The 20,235-nt window shown below is 42.5% G+C and overlaps 1 protein-coding gene across 4 annotated transcripts in view; it reads left to right on the top strand.

Moving 5' to 3' along the window:
* fto (FTO alpha-ketoglutarate dependent dioxygenase) overlaps nucleotides 1-20,235 on the top strand; it is a 494,305-nt gene that overhangs the window by 448,655 nt on the left and 25,415 nt on the right. For 3 of the 4 annotated variants that reach the window (XM_070897991.1, XM_070897993.1, XM_070897992.1), the window contains one exon: nucleotides 10,176-10,321. In XM_070897991.1, coding sequence (XP_070754092.1) covers nucleotides 10,176-10,300 — 125 coding nt within the window. In that variant the 3' untranslated portion in view covers nucleotides 10,301-10,321. Of the gene's footprint in view, nucleotides 1-10,175; nucleotides 10,322-20,235 lie in introns of those variants that run through there. The other variant, XM_070897995.1, reaches the window with a different exon arrangement.

Below are 20,235 nucleotides of genomic sequence, written 5' to 3'. Positions count from 1 at the left end.
GAATAATTTGTCGTGCACAGCCATCAGTATTCTTCTATAAGATGAGCCCCAGAAGTCATTATCTGTGCCCTCTGGTGAGCTGGTTCCTGGGCCGTCCTATCCTCCAGCCCTTGCTTTTGTGCTCGGTCAATCTCCCAGTGCAGACCCTTCTACTTGACCCTCTAAACTACGCAAGTGCCAGTTTCTGAGTTGGTGTTTGCAACAGTAGGTTGAGTGCGCTCTAGAAGGCTGCTCTCTCCTTCCTCCAATCTAAAAGGGCCCTCTATTTCTGCTTGACCTACAAAGGAAATAGAGGGACAAGAGTTAGCAGTTATTAGCACGGATAAACAGAGAGATGAGTGTGAGCTCAAAGTAGGACCAATTTGTCATGCACTGTGCACAGAGGGAGAGATTTCAGTAATGGCCGAACACTTTGAACGTGTCCTCCAGCCTCAACAGTCGCAATGCTCCTAACACGCCACCCAGGCAATAATATCCATTGCAGCCTCTTCCAATGTGGAGAGGACGTGAATGAATGGTCTCTCTCATGTCCGTTCCTGAAGTATTTTGGAAGTATAGTCACTGTTGTAATGTAGAAAACGAGTTGTATTAGAAATTACCACAAGGAAACACGCCGTTCAACCCAACTAGTCTGTGTTGGTATTTATCCTCCACATGATGAGTAGCCCTAATCCCATGTGTTTACCATTTTTCCATATCTGGTTACCCAACCCCCATCCCCAACGCCCTTCCTTCAACCATCTAACCTATTCTTAGAGTGGACGTAATCTCTGCTTAATTCACTGGGGGGAATTTTAACTTTGGACCCGTCAGGAGGGGCGGGGGCGGTGGGTGGTAGCACGCGGGAAACCCGGAAATCCAGGTCTCCTCGCACGCTGTGGAGTTTGAACAGCGTGCCTGTGACATCACTGACACATTGCCCGCCCGGTTGACAGCAAGAAACACTGGAGAAGAGATCTCAGCCCCAGGTAGGTCCGAGCTCCGACCCCAGGGGCAGGAGGGTTCGATCCGTAAGTCCGTGGGGTGGGGGTGGCGTATTGATGGTAGCGCTGCAACCTGGGCCGGCACATTTCCGACGATGAAGTCATCGCGTGCGCATCGCGTCCGGCCTCTCACCGTCACATGTGAACCTCTTTGTACCCCGCAAGGGAAATTGCCCCACGGGCCACAGGGCTGGTGCGGGCTGATGTCAACGCCAGCTTCGGGGGACACGAAACTGGTGGATACCCGCCGCTGGGGAGCCCCTTAAAGGGGACGCCTTAATGTCCCGAACCGGCATTTTATTTTGTTGGCCGACTCTTGCGTCGGCCTGACACTGGCGGCCCTCGCATTGACCGGGCTGCCATCATGTAGCCTGGCTCCGCTTCCTTTGAGAGACGCACGTGCCCAATTCCGGGTCGGGGACGGGATTTCCAGGCCGGGCGTAATCAGTCTTGGCCTCAGAAGGTTACCGCCCCCAATCAGAGCGAGGAGCAATTTCGCCCCCTTTGTTTTTATCTACTCTGTCCCATTGCTTCATCATTTTAAATACCTCTATAAAAACACCCAATAATCTTCCTTGTTCTATTGCAAGTAGCCCCAAATAGTAGAATTTTCATGCCATACTTATGCTTGTATCGGTGTAAGTTTGGCATCAGAATCTAGATATAGGATTTAGTTGCTCTGTCTCCACTGAGACTGACCCAAGCAAGTGCCTTGGTCATGGAGAAAATCTACGACACACTGAAACCGGCCTGTTTACGTACTAATATTAGTCTGATCACTTACACTAGATTAGTAGGGAAAAGACACAAGAAAGAAAGACGTTTATAAAAGGTAAGGGAGGTGGATACTGCAAAAAAAAACAGAAGAATGGACAAAAGGTGAAAGAAAAAAGCACCTTGTCAAAGTGTAGTTAAAAGTAGAATAAAGGTAACAGGAAATTACGTTGCAAGAGGAAGAAAAGAAAGAGGAGTTACAGCATGGAGGGTGGCCATTTCGGCCCATCGTGTCAATACCAGCCGACAAAGAGCTATCCAGCCGAATCTCACATTCCAGCTTTTGGTCAGTAGCCTTGTAGGTTACGGCACTTCAAGTGCATATCCAAATACTTTTTAAATGTAGTGAGGGTTTCTGCCTCCACCACCCTTTCAGGTAGTGAGTTCCAGACCCCAAATTCCCCTTCAAATCCCCTCTAAACCTCCTACCAATTGCTTGAAATCTATGCCCCCTGGTTGTTGACCTTTCTGCTAAGGAATATAGGTCCTTCCTATCCACTCTATCTAGGCCGCTCATAATTTTATACACCTCAATAAGTTCTCCCCTCAGCCTCCTCTGTTCCAAAGAAAATAAACCCAGCCTATCCAATCTTTCCTCATAGCTAAAATTCTCCAGTCCAGGAAACATCCTTGTAACCCTCTGTATCCTCTCTAGTGCAATCACATATTTCCTGTAATGTGGTGACCAGAACTGTACGCAGTATTCTAGCTGTGGCCTAACTAGTATTTTATACAATTCAAGCATATCCGTCCGGCTCTTTTATTCTATGCCTCGGCTAAAAAGGCAAGTATTCCGTATACCTTCTTAACTACCTTATCTACCTGGCCTGCTAACTTCAGGGATCTGTGGACATGCATTTGGTTCCTCTACACTTCTCAGTGTCAGACCATTTGATGTGTATTCCCTTGCTTTGTTAGACCTCTCCAAATGCATTAACTCACACTTCTCCAGATTGAATTCCATTTGCCACTGTTCTGCCTACCTGACCAGTTCATTGATATCTTCCTGCAGAATACAGCTTTCTTCTTCATTACCAACCACACAGCCAATTTTTGTATCATCTATAAACTTCTTAATCATACTCCCTACATTCAAGTCTAAATCATTGATTTATACCACAAAAAGACTAGTGGGAGGCCAGAGGATTGGGAAACATTTAAAAGCCAGCAAAGAACAACTAAAAAAATGATAGAGAGGGAAGATAGATTATGAAAGTAAACTAGCACGAAATATAAAAACAGATAGTAAGAATTTCTACAGGTACATAAAAAGGAAAAGAGTGGCTAAAGTAAATGTTGGTTCCCCAGAGGAAGAGACTGGGGAATTAATAATGGAGAACAGGGAAATGGCAGAGATGTTGAACAAATATTTTGTATCGGTCTTCACGGTAGAATACACTAAAAGCATCCCAATAGTGGATAATCAAGGGGCTATAGGGAGGGAAGAACTTAATACAATCACTATCACTAACGAAGTAGTACTCAGTAAAATAATGGGACTGAAGTCGGACAAGTACCCCGGACCTGATGGCTTACACACTAGGGTCTTTAAAAAAGTGGCTGCAGAGATAGTGGATGCATTGGTTGTAATCCACCAAAATTCCCTGGATTCTGGGGTGGTCCCAGCAGATTGGAGAACCACAAATGTAACGCCCCTATTTAAAAAAGGAGGCAGACAAAAAGCAGGAAACTATAGACCAGTTAGCCTAACATCTGTTGTTGGAAAAATGCTGGAGTCCAACATTAAGGAAGCAGTAGCGGGACATTTGGAAAAGCATGATTCAATCAAGCAGAGTCAGCATGGTTTTATGAAAGGGAATCATGTTTGACAAATTTGCTGGAGTTCTTTGAAGATGTAACGAGCAGGGTGGATAAGGGGGAACTAGTGGATGTGGTGTATTTGGATTTCCAGAAGGGATTCGATAAGGTGCCACTTAAAAGATTACTGCACAAGATAAAAGTTCACAGGGTTGGGGGTAATACATTAGCATGGATAGAGGATTGGCTAGCTAACAAAAATCAGAGAGTCGGGATAAATGGGTCATTTTCCGGTTGGCAAACAATGACTCGTGGGGTGCTGCAGGGATCAGTGCTGGGTCCTTAACTATTTACAATCTATATTAATGACTTGGATGAAGGGACCAAGTGTAATGTAGCCAAGTTTGCGGATGATACAAAGATGGGTGAGAAAGCGAATTGTGAGGAGGATACAAAAGTCTGCAAAGGAATATAGACATGCTAAGTGAGTGGGCAAAAATTTGGCAGATGGAGTATAATATGGGAAAATGTGAGGTTATCTATTTTGGCAGAAAAAATAGAAAAGCAAATTATAATTTAAGTGGAGAAAAATTGCAAAGTGCTGCAGGACAGGGGGACCTGGGGGTCCTTATCATGAAACACAAAAAGTGAGTATGCAGGTACAGCAAGTAATCAGGAAGGCAAATGGAATGTTGGCCTTTATTGCAAGGGCGATGGAGAATAAAAGCAGAGAAGTCCTGCTACAACTGTACAGGTTATAGGTGAGGCCACACCCAGAGTACTGCATACAGTTTTGGTTTTCGTATTTAAGGAAAGATATACTTGCATTGGAGGCTGTTCAGAGAAGGTTCACTAGGTTGATTCCGGAAATGAGGGGGTTGACTTAAGAAGATAGGTTGAGTAGGTTGGACCCATACACATTGGAGTTCAGAGGAATGAGAGGTGATCTTATCGAAATATATAAGATAATGAGGGGGCTCGACAAGGTGGATGCAGAGAGGATATTTCCACTCAGAGAGGAAACTAAACCTAGGGGACATAGTCCCAGAATAAGGGGCCACCCCTTTAAAACTGAGATGAGGAAGAATTTCTTCTCTCAGAGGGCTGTAAATCTATGGAATTCTCTACCCCAGAGAGCTGTGGAGGCTGGGTCCTTGTATATATTTAAGGCGGAGATGGACAGATTTTTGAGCGATAAGGCAGTAAAGGGGAACGGGCAGAGAAGTGGAGCTGAGTCCATGATCAGATCAGCCATGATCTTATTGAATGGCGGAGCAGGCTCGAGGGGCCAGGTGGCCTACTCCTGCTCCTATTTCTTATGTTCTTATGAGCCCTGCGGAACCCCACCGGAAACAGCCTTCCAGTCACAAAAAAGACCAAAAGAGGCGTTAAAGAGCAATTGAAAAGCCAGGCAAAGACTCTTACTTCTGCAATTCTGTGTTCACAATTCCATTTATCCAATAGCAGCAGCCCAGTTTTGCTGGTTTGCTAAGTTGAATATGTTACCTAATGCAGATAAGAAGCAATAATGTAACAGTAAAAATGTTATGACAGATATAAGATGCATTTCTATATGTGTGGTATAGGACGTCTTATTACATAAGAAACATAAAAAATAGGAGCAGGAGTAGGTCATTTGGCCCCTCGAGCCTGCTCAGCCATTCAATAAGACCATGGCTGATCTGATTATTTTTGTTACATTTACCAGTTTAATTTTAACCTCAATTAGATTAGCATTTTGAAAAGAACTATAAAAAGGCATACATTATAGGCCATGTATAGTGGACTTATTTGTCCAGAATGCCCAGTATGTCTGGAGAAACCAATAATCCTGTGTGGTCAAATCAATTGCATATGCTAGGATTAATATATTTAGATTGGGGAATTCAGTTTATCTAGTTTCCCAAACTGTCTAGCCATTTTCCCTATAAGTGGAGTGCACCGAATGGAAGAATATATTATAGATGCAGACCAGGTAGATAAGGTGGTTAAGAAGGCATACGGAATGCTTGCCTTTATTAGCCGAGGCATAGAATACAAGAGCAGGGGAGTTTGAACTGTATAAAACTCTGGTTAGGCCACAGCTGGAGTACTGCATGCAGTTCTGGTCACTGCATTACAGGAAGGACGCGATTGCACTGGAGATGGTAGAGAGAAGATTTACGAGGTTGCCAGGAGTGGAGAACCTAAGCTATGAGGACAGATTGGATAGGTTGGATTTATTTTCATTGGAACAGAGGAGGCTGAGGGGAGATCTCATTGAGGTGTAAAAGTCCGCCCTAAGTGGAGAAAGTGCATCCGGGAGGGCGCTGAGCAACTCGAGTCACATCGCCGAGAGCATGCAGAAACCAAGCGCAGGCAGCGGAAAGAACGTGCGGCAATCCAGTCCCACCCACCCTTTCCCTCAACGACTGTCTGTCCCACCTGTGACAGGGACTGTGGTTCTCATATTGGACTGTTCAACCACCTTAGGACTAATTTTTAGACTAGAAGCAAGTCTTCCTCGATTCCGAGGGACTGCCTATGATGATGATGATGTATAAAATTATGAGGGGCCTAGATATAGTGGATAGAAAGGGCTTATTTCCCTTAGCAGAGGAGTCAACAACCTGGGAGCATAAATTTAAAGTAATTAGTAGAAGTTTTAGAGGGGATTTGAGGGGAAATTTCTTCACGCAGAGGGTTGTGGGGCTCTGGAACTCACTGCCTGAAAGTGTGGTAGAGGCAGAAACCCTCACCACATTTAAAAAGTACTTAGATATGCACCTGAAGTGCCATAACCTGCAGGGTTACCGATATAGAGCTGGAAAGTGGGATTATGCTGGATAGCCTCTTGTTGTCTAGCATGGACACGATGTGCCGAAATGGCCTCCTTCCATGCTGTAAATTTCTATGATTCTATGATTACCATTCTAATGGATCCTTGCATCCTCAGTCTGACAGTTTCAAGGCAGACCATGATTATCAAGTTAAGATGAACTGTTGGGCACATTAGGATAAAATTAAAAAATCAATTCATTGGAACACACAAAAACAGCCAGGCGAGAATTAACCCTCAATACATGTCCTTTTTGGGCCACTGCTTTGGCACTATTTTTAAAAAAATCAAACCATTGTAAATAATTAGTGTTAATTTTAATACCCTTTTAAATTCCTTTCTTTCTCTCTTTGTTTTAATATAATAAGGTAGGACGAAATTGCCTTTTAACAAAGAACAGGAGAAAGCCTGTTTCTCTCCATAATTAACAGCTGCTAACTAAATCACAATCTCAGAAATTGCACATGTTAAAGGTGCACATTCCTGCAACTTCATTAGTGGGTCATTAATTGTGGCGAAAACAGGCATTGCCCAATTTTTCATTAAAAGAAGAATTTCACTCCTAAGTGTTGCTTGAATAGTGAACGCACGTAACCCCATTAGGGACACTAACTTGTAGGATTTATTGACCCTGACAGTACAAATGAACTGGAATAACATGTACACCCATTGGAAATGCAAGATCACTGAAGCACCCTCGGTTAGCGTTTGTATCTTGGCTAATATTAATTCAATTCTCTCACGCTGCTGAGCTGAGTAATTCCTACTGGTCAAGTGCCCCAGTAGACTTGGCCATTTAAACAAAAATATTTATTAAAAAAATGTCAACAGCAATTAATGGAAGAAAAAACAGAAGGATGTTAAAGTTGATTAAAAGTTGTAAATGTTTGATTTTATAAAGTGATGGTGAGGGCAAGACCCCTTCTTAAAGTGATCACTGTGCGTATATGGGAGTACTTGTTTGTTGAAGCCAGTAATTGACTGCATATGTAATGACTTGTCACATTGAAGACAGATGATAACCATCTATTATTGCCATTCCGTCTCTGTCTGAAGTGTTTGCCTTTTGTTAACTTGTTTATAAATACTGTACTGTTAAATCATATCATGGTGACTGCCATGCAGATTATACCATTGGCAGTGCCAGTCTGCCTCTTGCGGTTGTTATAGGCCTAAACATTAAGCAGTTTACTCGTCAGCTGGGTAGAGTGGTTCCACTGCATTTAAAATGTCAGCGGAATCTCAGCTGTCATTCCAATGTAGTCAAGGACTTTTCTGTGAGACTGACTAAAAGGATGTGCCGATATTGAGATTCTGCATCACGCCATTTCAAGTTGAGTGTGGTCTGTCATACTAGCTGGTGTGTAAAGCATCGCTGATCTGATAACTCTGTGTCCTTTAAATTAACTGAGACTACACTCATCTTATTAAGATCATTTCCTAATGTGTATAAACAGACCTACATATCCCCTCTTATACTGCCAGCCTTTCAATATGCTGTAATGGCTCACTGCCATTATATTTTCAATGTGTCCACAATCCACCACAACTGTTCTTGCTTGAAGCTTGGCTGAATCTGTCAGCCATTTAGCTGTCAGTATTCTAGTGATACGATTGACATTATTTTAACGCTCTGTATTACATTTATGGTCCATAGTATCATTTATAAAGATCTGTCCCTGCAAAAATGACCTAGCATTTAATTGCTACCACAGCTATTCAAACAAGTGTTCTGTGCCTTATTTGTCAGAACTATTTCAAAGTTCCACACAATTCCATTAGCTTCACCTCTGAGGTGAGCATTCAAACAGTGCGCTAGACTCACCAGCCATCCCCTTTTTTTCACAGAAACTGGAAAATGACTATAACAAGAAAGAATGTAGCTGATTTGGCAAAAAAGATTCAGTAGATAATTTTTGTTTTTTGTATAATGTATTTGCTTAAGAATTCATAGCAACACATTGCTATTAAGAACTAGTTGGTTTATTAACAAAGGTTTAGCAATCACATTACCGGTTCATCCACTAAGCTCACAACTGTATACCACATCATGGATGACCTAGACCCAACTGACTGGGGTTTTATTGAGTCTTGTGAACATCACGTGACTGGCTAAGCCACTTACCATGCAACAGCTCTACAAACTTGTGAGCATACTCACACGTGCATACATTACAGTGTGGATGTGAATTTGTAATATTTCTGAACTACAGGCCAACTGAAAAAGATAGCACAGCTTCAGATGTCACATGAATGGTTTTGCTATGAAAAACTATTGATCTTGAAGACCAAACACAATGTTGAAGTCATTTAGTACAGAGTGATGCTGAGCTGAAAGGCATTTTGTCCCTTGACTTTTACATTAACCTTCTATTGACTGCTCAGATTCTCTTAATTAACCCACACCCGAACAAAACTGGTTAATTATAGCTTCATAAGTAATATAACCACCCCTAATACTCCTCCAACAATGTTTCAACTCTGATTTTTTTTTAAAACAAGAAATTCAAACATTCTAATAAAATAATATGAAGTATCCTTTTTATCCAGAGACATAGGTCTTCTAATTGCAATTTTACTTATCCCATGCACTCAGTCATTTATAGTAACTGAGCTGTCCTACATAGCTTTTGTTCCCTTAATTCTTGTTTTAAATAAATAATGAGAACGTTTAAACACATTACTCTTTTCAGGGCCCTGAGGTCGGATAATCTTATTATTTATGAAGTGATGTGCTACATAATAGTGCTTAGTGCATGTTAACAGATGCTATTATCCTGAAATGATGTAGGCTACTGAAGATATATTGGTATGTTATATGTTAATACTGTCCTCACCATGTAATGTACGGCTAGACTAAATACTGTAGATGTTTGTGAAGCAATTAGACACACTTAACAAAACTGATTGTCTGGTGGCTTTAAATTTACACATTGTATTAAATATGCATCTGTTTATATAGTTATATTAGTAACACTCCTATTCTATAATTCGCCTGTTTTAAAACTCTGTTATCCATGACAGTTCAAATATTGATTAATTCATATTTGTGCGTTAATTTTTTTGAAGCGATCCAGTTGTCATAAAGGGGCATGGAATATGAGATTTAATTCATGGTGTTCAGTAGACTGAAGTAAATTGACTTCTAATCTCTGATGTTGTGGAGATTACAGTACTACAGCTGGGGCTTTCGCAGTAACGTAATCTGTGATTAAAAGAAATACACCGCATCTTTTGCATTCTAATGAGTGAGCTTTGAAGATCTGTTTTGTAATGGGCTTTCAACTTAGGTTATCAATTCACAATATACATTTTTGAGCTGTGCTATTTTCAGCACTCTTTTAATAACATAGATCTAGTATATTCCATGTCAGACAAATGTCTTATAATTGAAGAAAGATCTTTTCTGTCAGATTAAGCAATTTACTGAAGAGCCAAACAAAGTCAAAAGCTACAAGTTAAAACAGTTTTTACCCCCCATCTTAATGAAACCGATGAGAAAATTACAACATGTATGAGACAATATAAGCCAGATCTGCTTCAGGGGATTGTGCAACAATATGCTCTTTGTTTTTCCAACGACTTGTTTGACTTGCATTAACAGTTGGCAAATATTGTTAATGAATTCAAAACTAGCTTAGAGCTTGTTACTATAAAGATGAAGGATTTATCTTAATGCTATTTTGGATTGCGTTTCATGATTGAATTACTTTAATAAGCAATTATTTTTAAAGGTTTCTTTTGACTTTAAATCTGGTTCTTATGTAACTTGTTTTGATCTGGTTATATTGGTGAAATTGCTTTTACTTTGTACTTTTGACAACTCTTGTGTTTTGTTCCAGGTGTCAGTCCAGACTTGCCAATAATCTGCCACTTGATGAGCAGCCAGAATGTCGCCCACACTGGTGCGATGGAGACCCTGATATGCCTCTACCCTTTGACCTGGAAGACATTATTTCACTCTTGAGGAATCAACTCATGTCTGCAGGTAAATGGGGAGAAATAATTTTGCCAGATTCAACTGGAAAAGCAGTTAATAAATTTCCGTCCTATTATCTTATATTTCCTTAGTACTGTAGTGCTCATCATGCACTATAGTTCCTTCTTGCACGTCACTCAAGCAAAGAATAGAAAAAGTATTTTTCTTCCTTCCTTCTCCCCCACTATTGTGCCATGTTTATTTCATAAAGAGTGAACAGTTAGGGGAAAGGAAAAGGTCACCTAACAGGGTTATCAGCCTCAGTATATTCTTTGAACTCTTGGAAAGTTGTTGATGTTGTTTAGATGTCTGATACTGATTGTTGAAAATGGTTTGATCTTGCCTTCCATTTCAGGTGGACTACACCTGTTGGGTGATGCTACCGTTTGATCTAACTTGGACCAGCTTTTCTAGTTTCTATGGGCCCAAGTTTCAACTGTTGGTTAGAACGGCGTACCGAGAGATGCACCGAGTTTGTAGAATTAAAAGTGTGCCTAAAAAGTACCTCGGTATTCTGGACGGTCTGCAGGCCTCCATTCCAGCGCAGCAGATCCAGTGGTGTTTGCGCCGAAAAGACAGCCGACAGCTGCGTGCGTGTGCAGTGGAGTCTGCGCACATGCGCAGTAGCTCTTGGCCCTCCCAGCACGTCCTGTCTTCGGGCGACCCTATCCCTAGCCAAAGGGACGACGCGATGTTCACCATCCCTAGCCCAGGCCGAGGGGCCTGCCAAACAGACCGGCCGCTGCCTTCCCGCACATCTGACTATTTGAAAATGTAATCAGGCAGGCAGGCAGGGCTGCGTGTGCTGCTGGAGGGCTCTCGGTGCCCCCGAATGGATAGGTGCTGCAGTAGGTGAGGTAGGAACTTTAAAAATTTTATTGATTGATTGATTTTAAAAAAAAAATTATTTATTGATTGATTTATCATTTATTATTGATGATGGTTCTTTATTTTTAAAAGTGAAGGTGATTAGTGCTCTCTCTTCCCTTCCCCTCGCACCCCCCCCCCCATCTCTGCCTAGCTGCGCTGATTTCTTAACACTACACAAGGTTTTTCTGAGCGTACAAAAGTGAATACTTACTCCGTTCTAAGTTAGTTTGGAGTAACTTTTCGCAGTCTAAACTTGCAAAACAGGCGTAAGTGGTTGGACACGCCTCCTTTTGAGAAAAAAAACTGAACTAAAACGAAACTAAACTTACTCACTGAAACTGGAGCAAACTAAATGTGGAGAATTGCAATTTCTAGGATACTCCAAAAAAAACTAGTTGCTTCAAAAAAATAGGAGCAAATCCAGTCGAAACTTGGGCCCATAAGCCCACTGACTCCCACAGCTACCTGTAAGGACTCCATTCCATTCTCCCAGTTACTCCATCTCTGTCGCATCTGCTCTGATGATGCCACCTTCCACACTAGTGCCTCTGACACGTCTTCCTTTTTCCTCAACCGAGGGTTCTCCTCCGCCATGGTTAACATGGCCCTCGACCGTGTCCGTTCTATTTCCCGCACCTCTGCTCTCAACCCTTCCCCTCCCTCTCAGAACCACGATAGAGTTGCCCTTGACCTCACTTTTCACCCCACCAGCCTCTACGTTCAACGGATCATCCTCCACCATTTCCGCCACCTCCAGCGTGATCCCACCATCAATCTCATCTTCCCCTCCCCTCTCAGCATTCCGAAGGGACCGGTCCCTCCGCGACATCCTGGCCCATTCCGCAGTCACCCCCGGAACCCCCTCCCCTTCCTACGGCACCTTTTCGTGCAAGCGCAGGAGTTGCAACACCTGTCCTTTTACCTTCTCCTTTTCCACTATCCAGGGCCCCAAATACTCCTTCCAGGTGAAACAGCGATTTACTTGAACTTCTTTCAATTTAGTATACTGTATTCGCTGCTCACGATGTGGTCTCCTGTACATTGGGGAGACCAAGCGTAGATTGGGTGACCGCTTTGCGGAGCACCTCCATTCAGTCCGTAAGTGTGACCCTGAGATTCTAGTCGCCTTGTCACTTGAATTCCCCACTCCACTCCCACTCTGACGTCTCCGTCCTCGGCCTCCTACACTGTCCAAACGAAGCTCGAGGAACAGCACCTCATCTTTCGTTTAGGCACTTTACAGCCTTCTGGACTCAACATCGAGTTCAACAACTTCAGAGCATAACCGCTGCCCATCTTTGGCTCCCTTTCCCTCCCCCCCGCCCCCCCACCCGCCATCCCCCAGCCTAGGTTTTTTTTCTCCTTGTCTCCAATGGCAGCTGGTCATTATTCCGCCATTCACACTCTATCTCGACTAATCTTTTTCTAACTCCTGGCATTACCATTTCAATTCGGCCCATCATCCTTTTTTTCTCTCTAACCTCTCCTGCCTTCCACTCTCACAGACCTTCCCTTTTGTTCTTTCTTCCCCTCTCCCTTTCAGTGCTTCTTAAGAATCTGTTCTTTTCGAACTCTCGCCAGTTCTGACGAAGGGTTTTCGACCCGAAACGTTAACTCTGCTTTTCTCTCCACAGATGCTGCCTGACCCGCTGAGATTTCCAGCATTTTCTGTTTTTATTTCAGATTCCAGCATCCGTATGATTTTGCTTTTCTAGTTTCTTACTGAGTTGCGAATGTGATTGTTGAAACTTTATTTTGTCAGAGGCCAGACCAAGCAAAAAAATTGTGGTGGTGCTTTTTTAACAAACCTGTGACCTAATGTGCTCCTATCTTTTTTAAAAAATGTATTAATTCGTGTGATGTGAGTGTCACTGGCAAGGCCAGCATTTATTGCCCATCCCTAATTGTCGTGAGCCACATTCTTGAGGCACTGCACCGCGTGTGGTGAAGGTACTTCCACAGCAGTGTTCCCTGTATTGCTCCAGGGAACCCATGCAGCCGGCTTGCCGGCACCTCAATGTAAAAACCGCGCATGCGTGGTATTCTGAATGGGCTGCACAGGGCCAAAAAAAATTACAGAGGACATAGTCCCACAGTGCCAGCGACACTCACATCCCGTGAATGAATACATTTTTTAAAAAAGATAGGAGCACATTAGGTCACAGGTTTGTTAAAAAAAACACCACCACAATTTTTTTGCCTGGTCTGACCTCTGACAAAATAAAGTAAACAGTGTTGTTAGGTAGAGAGTTGCAGGATTTTGACCCAGCGAAGTTGAAGGAACGGCGATATATTTCCAAGTAAGGATGGTGTGTAACTTGGGGGTGATCATGTTCCCATGCACTTGCTGCCCTTGTCCTTCTAGGCTGCAGAGGTTGCGGGTTTGGGAGGTACAGTCAAAGAAGCCTTGGGAGTTGCTGCAGTGCATCTTGTAGATGGTGCACACTGCAGCCATGGTGCGCCAATGTGTGAGGGAGTTAATGTTTAAGGTGGTGGATGGGATGCTAATCAAGTGGGCTGCTTTGTCCTGGATGGTGTTGAGCTTTTTGAGTGTTGTTGTAGATGAGTCACTTGCCACAGAATACCCAGCGTCTGCCCTACTCTTGTTGCCACAGTATTTATGTGGCTGGTCCAGTTAAGCTTTTGGTCAATGGTGACCCCGTAGGCTGTTTATGGTGGGAGATTCAACAATGGTAATGCCATTGAATGTCAAGGAGAGGTGGCTGGACTCTCTCTTGTTGGAGAAGATCATTGCCTGGCGTCATACTGACAACAACCTACTTTGCTTTATACTTTGTGATTTCAACATTTACTTCAGAGCCTTGATGCATTGAACTTATCTTTTTGAACTACAGGATTTGGCTCCCTAAATCAGGGGCTTAATCTTTCCTTTTTCAGTATTCGGTATTCTTTTTGTAAGCCAATAATAACATCCAACGCAGAACACTGTAATTAAATAATGGCAAGCTGCATCGTGTCTGCATATGGGAGAAAGAAATCTCGACAAATGCTTGTAGCCAATGATAATCCTGGAACAGATGTGGTCTGTGTTAAAAAAAATTATACAATCTTTTACAATCAATCTTAATACAACAGAGACAGTCACTTTGATTAAAAAAGCACCCAAAAAGAGAGAGAACAAAAATGTAACCATGTTATTTTTGAAATGGTTTCAATCAGTTAACATATTAGGACCATTGCTTTTCTTGTTATATATAAATTACCTGGACTTGGGTGTCGGGACTACAATTTTGAAATTTGCAGATGATAGAAAACTTGGCAACATCGTAAATAGTGAACAGAGCAGTAGCAAGAGCCGGCACAGGCCGAATGGTCTCATGCTGTGGTGTAAGATTCGACAGGCATTAATATTCTGCACATGTATACTGAGTGTGTTGGCTTGGGTGGCATTGTGCCTGATGGGAATCTGAGTTGAAAGGGAGCAATGGACTGGTTTGTATCCGCAGTGAGGTTTAGGGACAGACTGCTGCTCTTTTGCTGTTTCAATTGTGCTGCTTGGTCTCTGGACAACTTTTTTTGGAGTGGGGGGATGGTAGTGGAGGGCGGTAGTGAGCATGTCAAATAGGTTACTGGGAAGGTGCCCCAGATTGTCTAATATTTCGTCAATTCCAGGACAAGTCTGTACTTCATCATACCAGAGATATGGACATTCTTGCTGCCAACAGAGAGAGCTGAGCTGTGCACTGTGAGGAATACTTGTTACATTTTTTACTATCCAAGTGCATTATTAGCAACAGCTATTCCAGTATTCCTCTGCGTGGAGGGGTAGAATATTGTCTGTGAAATGTAAGAGCCTTGTTTCATATACCAGAAAGACACACTTGTACAAAACTAATCGGTCACATTGTGCCCATGACTACATTTGGGATGTTCTATCATTCTTATGTTTTCCCTTAAAAGTAAAGTTGGTACTGTGACGAAACAAGCTGGGGCAGTAACATGTGGTTCTGTTGAAGTGGTGGGATGAGAGTTTGTGCCCACAAACATTCTTCACCCCACTACTCCCTCATTCACTCCCCTCACCACACTGTTTAGTTTCCTACCTCCGCCGTCTTGACAAGTGGGAGACAAACATTTCCTAACAGTAGAGCCGGAAAGCTGTACCTGGGCAACTTCTATGCGCCTGCCGACTGCTGGCTGAGTGTGATGTTGATGGGGGACCGAGGACAGGTTGCCTGTGTGGCCTTTTGGTTATACAGGTGCAACGTCCAGAATTCGGAACTCCGAAAACTGGACATTTTGCGCATAGCTGATGGAGACGTCTGGAATCCGGAATTATTGTCCGAAAACCGGACATTTTTCAGGTAAAACCCAAAATTCGGCATGGATTCAATCAAGGATCCGGATTTCACCCAAGAAAATCAAGTCTGAAATCTGGACTCCTCGACCAAATCCGTGCTGGACTTCAGGTAATGCTGGATTTCGGACCTCGACGCTCAAGACCCAGCACGGATTTGGTCAAGGATTCTGGATTTCAGACTACTGATTTTCTTATCTGAAATCCGGAAAACCCAAAAACCGGAACAGAGCTGGTCCTGAGGATTCGTGATTTCGGACGTTGTACCTGTAATTGGTTTATGACATAGCATGAGAAACCACGAAAACTAAGGGTGATAACATAATTGGGGAGCAAGGCACTCATATCCTTTTTATGGAAACATTGTTCTCAGGGTTCATGAGGTTGGGGGCATGAATAGAGGATTGGTTACAGACATAAAACCAAGAATAGGACTAAGCGGGTCATTTTCAGGGTGCAACCTGTTACTAGTGGGATGCTGCAAGGATCAGTGCTGGAGCCTCAGCTATTTACAATCTATATCAATGACTTAGATGAATGGACTGAGTGTAATGTATCCAAGTTTGCTGATGATACAAAGCTAGGTGGGAAAGTAAGCTGTGAAGAGGACTCAAAACAGTCTGCAAAGGGATATAGACTGGTTAAGTGAGTGGGCAAGAAGGTGGCAGATGGAGTATAATGTGGGGAAATGTGAAGTTATTCACTTTGGCAGGAAGAATAGAGAAACAAAATATTTTTTAAATGGTGAGAATCTATCAAATGTTGGTGTTCAGATGGATTTGGGTGTCCTTGAAAAACACAGAAAATTAGCAAGCAATTAAGAAGGCAAATGGTATGTTGGCCTTTATTGCAAGGGGGTTGGAGTACAAGATTAAGGAAGTCTTGCTGCAATTGTACAGGGATTTGGTGAGACCATGCCTGGAGTACTGTGTACAGTTTTGGTCTCTGTACCTAAGGAAAGATATACTGGCCTTAGATGGGGTGCAACAAAGGTTCACTAAGTTTATTCCTCGGATGAGAGGGTTGTCCTATGAAAAGAGCTTGAGTAGAATGGGCCGATACTCTCTGAAGTTTAGAAGAATGAGAGGTGATCTCATTGAAACATATAAGATTATGAGAGGACTTGACAGGACAGGGTGGATGCTGAGAAGCTGTTTTCCCTGGCTGGGGAGTCTAGAGCTGGGGCAGAAGACTTAGGATAAAGGTCGGCCATATAGGACTGAGATGAGGAAAAATGTCTTCACTCAGAGGGTTGTACGTGCTCAGTCATTGAGTATATTCAATACTTCAAGGGAATCAAAGAGATATGGGGATCAGGTGGGAAAGTGTTGAGGTTGAAGATCAGCCACAATCATATTGAATGGCGGAGCAAGCTCAAGGAGCCGTATGGCCTACTCCTGCTCCTAGTTCTTGTGTTCTTACGTTATATTTAAGTTCAGCTGTCTTTTAAGATTGCATGACCATAAGATAATTGATTTTTCCATTCTGAAATGACGTGTTCTTTTTCAATTTTCTGTCTTTTATAATTATTTATCATTTATCTGCCTGACCCTTTTTGACATTTCAGTCACTTTTGAGCTGCTTTCTCTTGCAATCAACAGCTCGTAGAAGCTGTAACCCACACTTGTTGCTGGGCCATGCAAGTACATTCAGAATGATCAAGGCATGATGCATGGGTTGCGTGTCTGCAGTTACTACACAAATGCAGCATGTTCTTAAAGGAACTTTCAGCTATAAGTCCTCAGCAGAATTTCAAACACTCCAAACCTCAGATTTGGGCGCCAAAGTGGTTGAAGGACTCAATAGAGCAATTCTAACTATATGTATTAAGCATATAACCACACCATGCATAATCTTGCTGGAATCACTGGAGCACAAAGAGATTGCTTAACAGTTAATTCAGTGGAATTTCAGAATCCGTCTAGTATGGGGATTGGTGAGAAAGCCAGCTTCTTTACCAAAAACCCACCGACATTAGCAATCTGTCCATAAAAGCAAACTGATAAACAAGTAAAAATATATAATAAAGCACCTTACAATCTGACAAAATGCATTAACCCTTTGAGCTCTTCACCGTTTTTTGCAACTGGCAGCACAGAAAATTTCAACAGTGCCTTAAGTAATGCAAAGTGCTGTGGGAAGAATGAAAGTAAATTGAGTAACATAGGGCATGTAAACTGTTTAATTTCACATATGCTAGGAACATGTTTTTGTCATTAAGTCTTTATAACAATGGTGTTCACAAAACTGAGCTGTAAAATTGCTACAACGGTAAATACGTATAATGAACCCATCACAAGTAACATATCATTATTAATGATATCCGTTTCATTATCTGGAAGGACAAAGACAAGACTTTTTAAATCAAACACTGATGTGACTTGTCCCACAGATAGAAAGCAAAAGTGACCTGTCTGTACTTGGACTTCAGACCTATTAATTTATCTTTATCTGTCAGCCTAATAAATGGAGCACTTTTATCCTTCCTTTAATCAGGCTTGCGGCTTTGGAAACATCATATCAATTACTAGACTGAATATCCTGGCAATTTCTGATCTTTGAATAGTTGCAGAACTAGTGTCACGTGTTTCTCTAGTACTATAAGGGTTAATCTCTGCCTGTCTGTATACATTGACATAAATCCAAGATCAGACAGACTTGGGAAATGGTTTAAATTATATCTTAATATCGCAGGGCAAAGCTGTTTTAAAAATGCTTTCGTACATGTCTTTGCTTACCTTTAGTTTTCATCAATCCAAGACGAATGAGTTGAAGTTGTCCACGTGTTTGACAAGCTGAATTGATTACAAAAGATACGGATCTATTTGCCTGTCTGCACTTGCAGTCAGCCGATGTACATCAGTTTTACTTTAGCTTAGCTGTCTTTCTGTTGCCAAATCACGATGCAGTTTTGCAGTTTTAACATACACATTTTATTATCTCTTTCCTGCCACCTCTGTTCTTTCCATATTTTTTCTTTCCCAATGAGGATTCTTGCCTACATATGTCCACCTGAAGGAGCAGGATAGTTTGGACTACCGGCTTCTCCCCAGATGTTAACAGCACTGTCGTGTTGATAGGCAGCAACGAGGAGGTGCATACTTAGTGAAGGAAATGCTCAAGATCGAAATTTTCATCAAGCATTCATCGTATGCTACATATCACGGAGACGTTAAAACCAACTCGAAAAAACACTGTTCCTCTCAAAGACACATTGGCAAGGATCATCTAACCTTCCCTTTCTGCATCGCATAAGAGTATCCCTTGATAGACAACTTCAGTTGCATTTTTTTCCTGATGTGCATGTCATTTGCTCTGTTGCGCTATCACTTTTGTTTCACTTTTTAATGTTGAACTTCATGCTGGACTTCCCAATCTGTGTGAAGAGCCAGTGACAACCATGCCCATTGTTTCTGGTATATTTCCTTCAACCACATCTTTCTGTCAAAAGTTCCAGTGGAGGGTGAAGCACCAGAAACATAAACTGTATTTGATCATTGAAACTGAACTGACAGATGCTCAATTGGAGAAGAAATTGTCCAAAGCCAATAAAGATGAGAATGATAAGACAGCATTGAGCTCTCCTGTTCCCATGGCTTATGCTCCACAGCTTTAAATGAAAGAAAGGCAGCCTGTATTTCGTTCCAACTTAAATACTTCTCAAAGATTTGCTTCTACATCATAATCCAAACAGCTACAAGTAAGGCTCCTCATTAATTTTTATCTAAAGATCACAGCATTTTTCATCAGTGCTTGGCTATGGTACTTGGTATGGGATTAGAGGGCCACTTGAGAGATACCCAATGTATTTGATTCTGCTTTGTAGCAAGTTTTCATCTAACTATTAATGTAAGAGTGAAGGCCTAATGAAGGCTGCAACATTAGTCCAAATACGCACATATCTGTGCACTCCATATTAAGTTAGGTACTGAATCATTTCAGACACGGAACATATATTTGCTGATTCTTTACTTCCTAACTCGCTCTGGTTCAAAGGTTTGTGGCGATTAGTGCCATTTAGCTGCTTAATGGAACAGAACCTGGACAGCACTAGTTCTTCTGGTCACCAGGATCGAACTCACACAGCCCACATAAGATTAGAATCCCTTTGATAAGATAAACAGGGCTGGATTTTCAGTTTGTTGCTGCCTCTGTTTTCGCCCTGGAAAGGGGGTAATGGCGGCAGAGAACATCTCCAGGCAGACGGCCAGCTTCCAGTACCCCGCCGGGACATTCGGTGCCGAGTTTGTGGGGGCATGGAGCAGTACCGCCCGGGAGAAGCGAGCCAGTGTGCAACGCCCTTGGTTGCGATACCGGTTCAAAATTTGAAACTCGCTCGATCCGTAGCGCCCCGCCGTGCGCCCTAGTAGGACTGCCTGTAAAGCTGTAGTGGCCGCAGTGAGAGAAGGAATGTCTACCTAAGGTAAGTGTGATTGTTTTTTCTTTTTTTCTTTTTTTTCTTTTTGCAATTCATGTGGATGTGGCGTCAGTAAAGTATTGGGAATGTTTTTGGTGTTTTTTTCTCACGGAAGCCTCTCTTAGGGCGCTCGGAGGCTGGCTGTTTAGCTCGGGATTTTCAGTTGATCAGCTGGCCTAGCGCCCTAAAAGAGGTGTGGAATGCCTCCCTTAGAGCTCCGCTCCACACTTGGGTCATCTGGTGAATTTTGCGGCTTAAGACGCAAACCATTTCCCGGCGCAAAATTTACTGCTCCGCCCAGGTTAACGCTGCAACAGA

The sequence above is a fragment of the Pristiophorus japonicus genome, chromosome 13, assembly GCF_044704955.1.
Source record: "Pristiophorus japonicus isolate sPriJap1 chromosome 13, sPriJap1.hap1, whole genome shotgun sequence".
NCBI classification, from domain to species: domain Eukaryota; kingdom Metazoa; phylum Chordata; class Chondrichthyes; family Pristiophoridae; genus Pristiophorus; species Pristiophorus japonicus.
The sequence above is the reverse complement of the archived record's forward strand: the minus strand, read 5'-3'. Positions and strand labels throughout refer to the sequence as shown.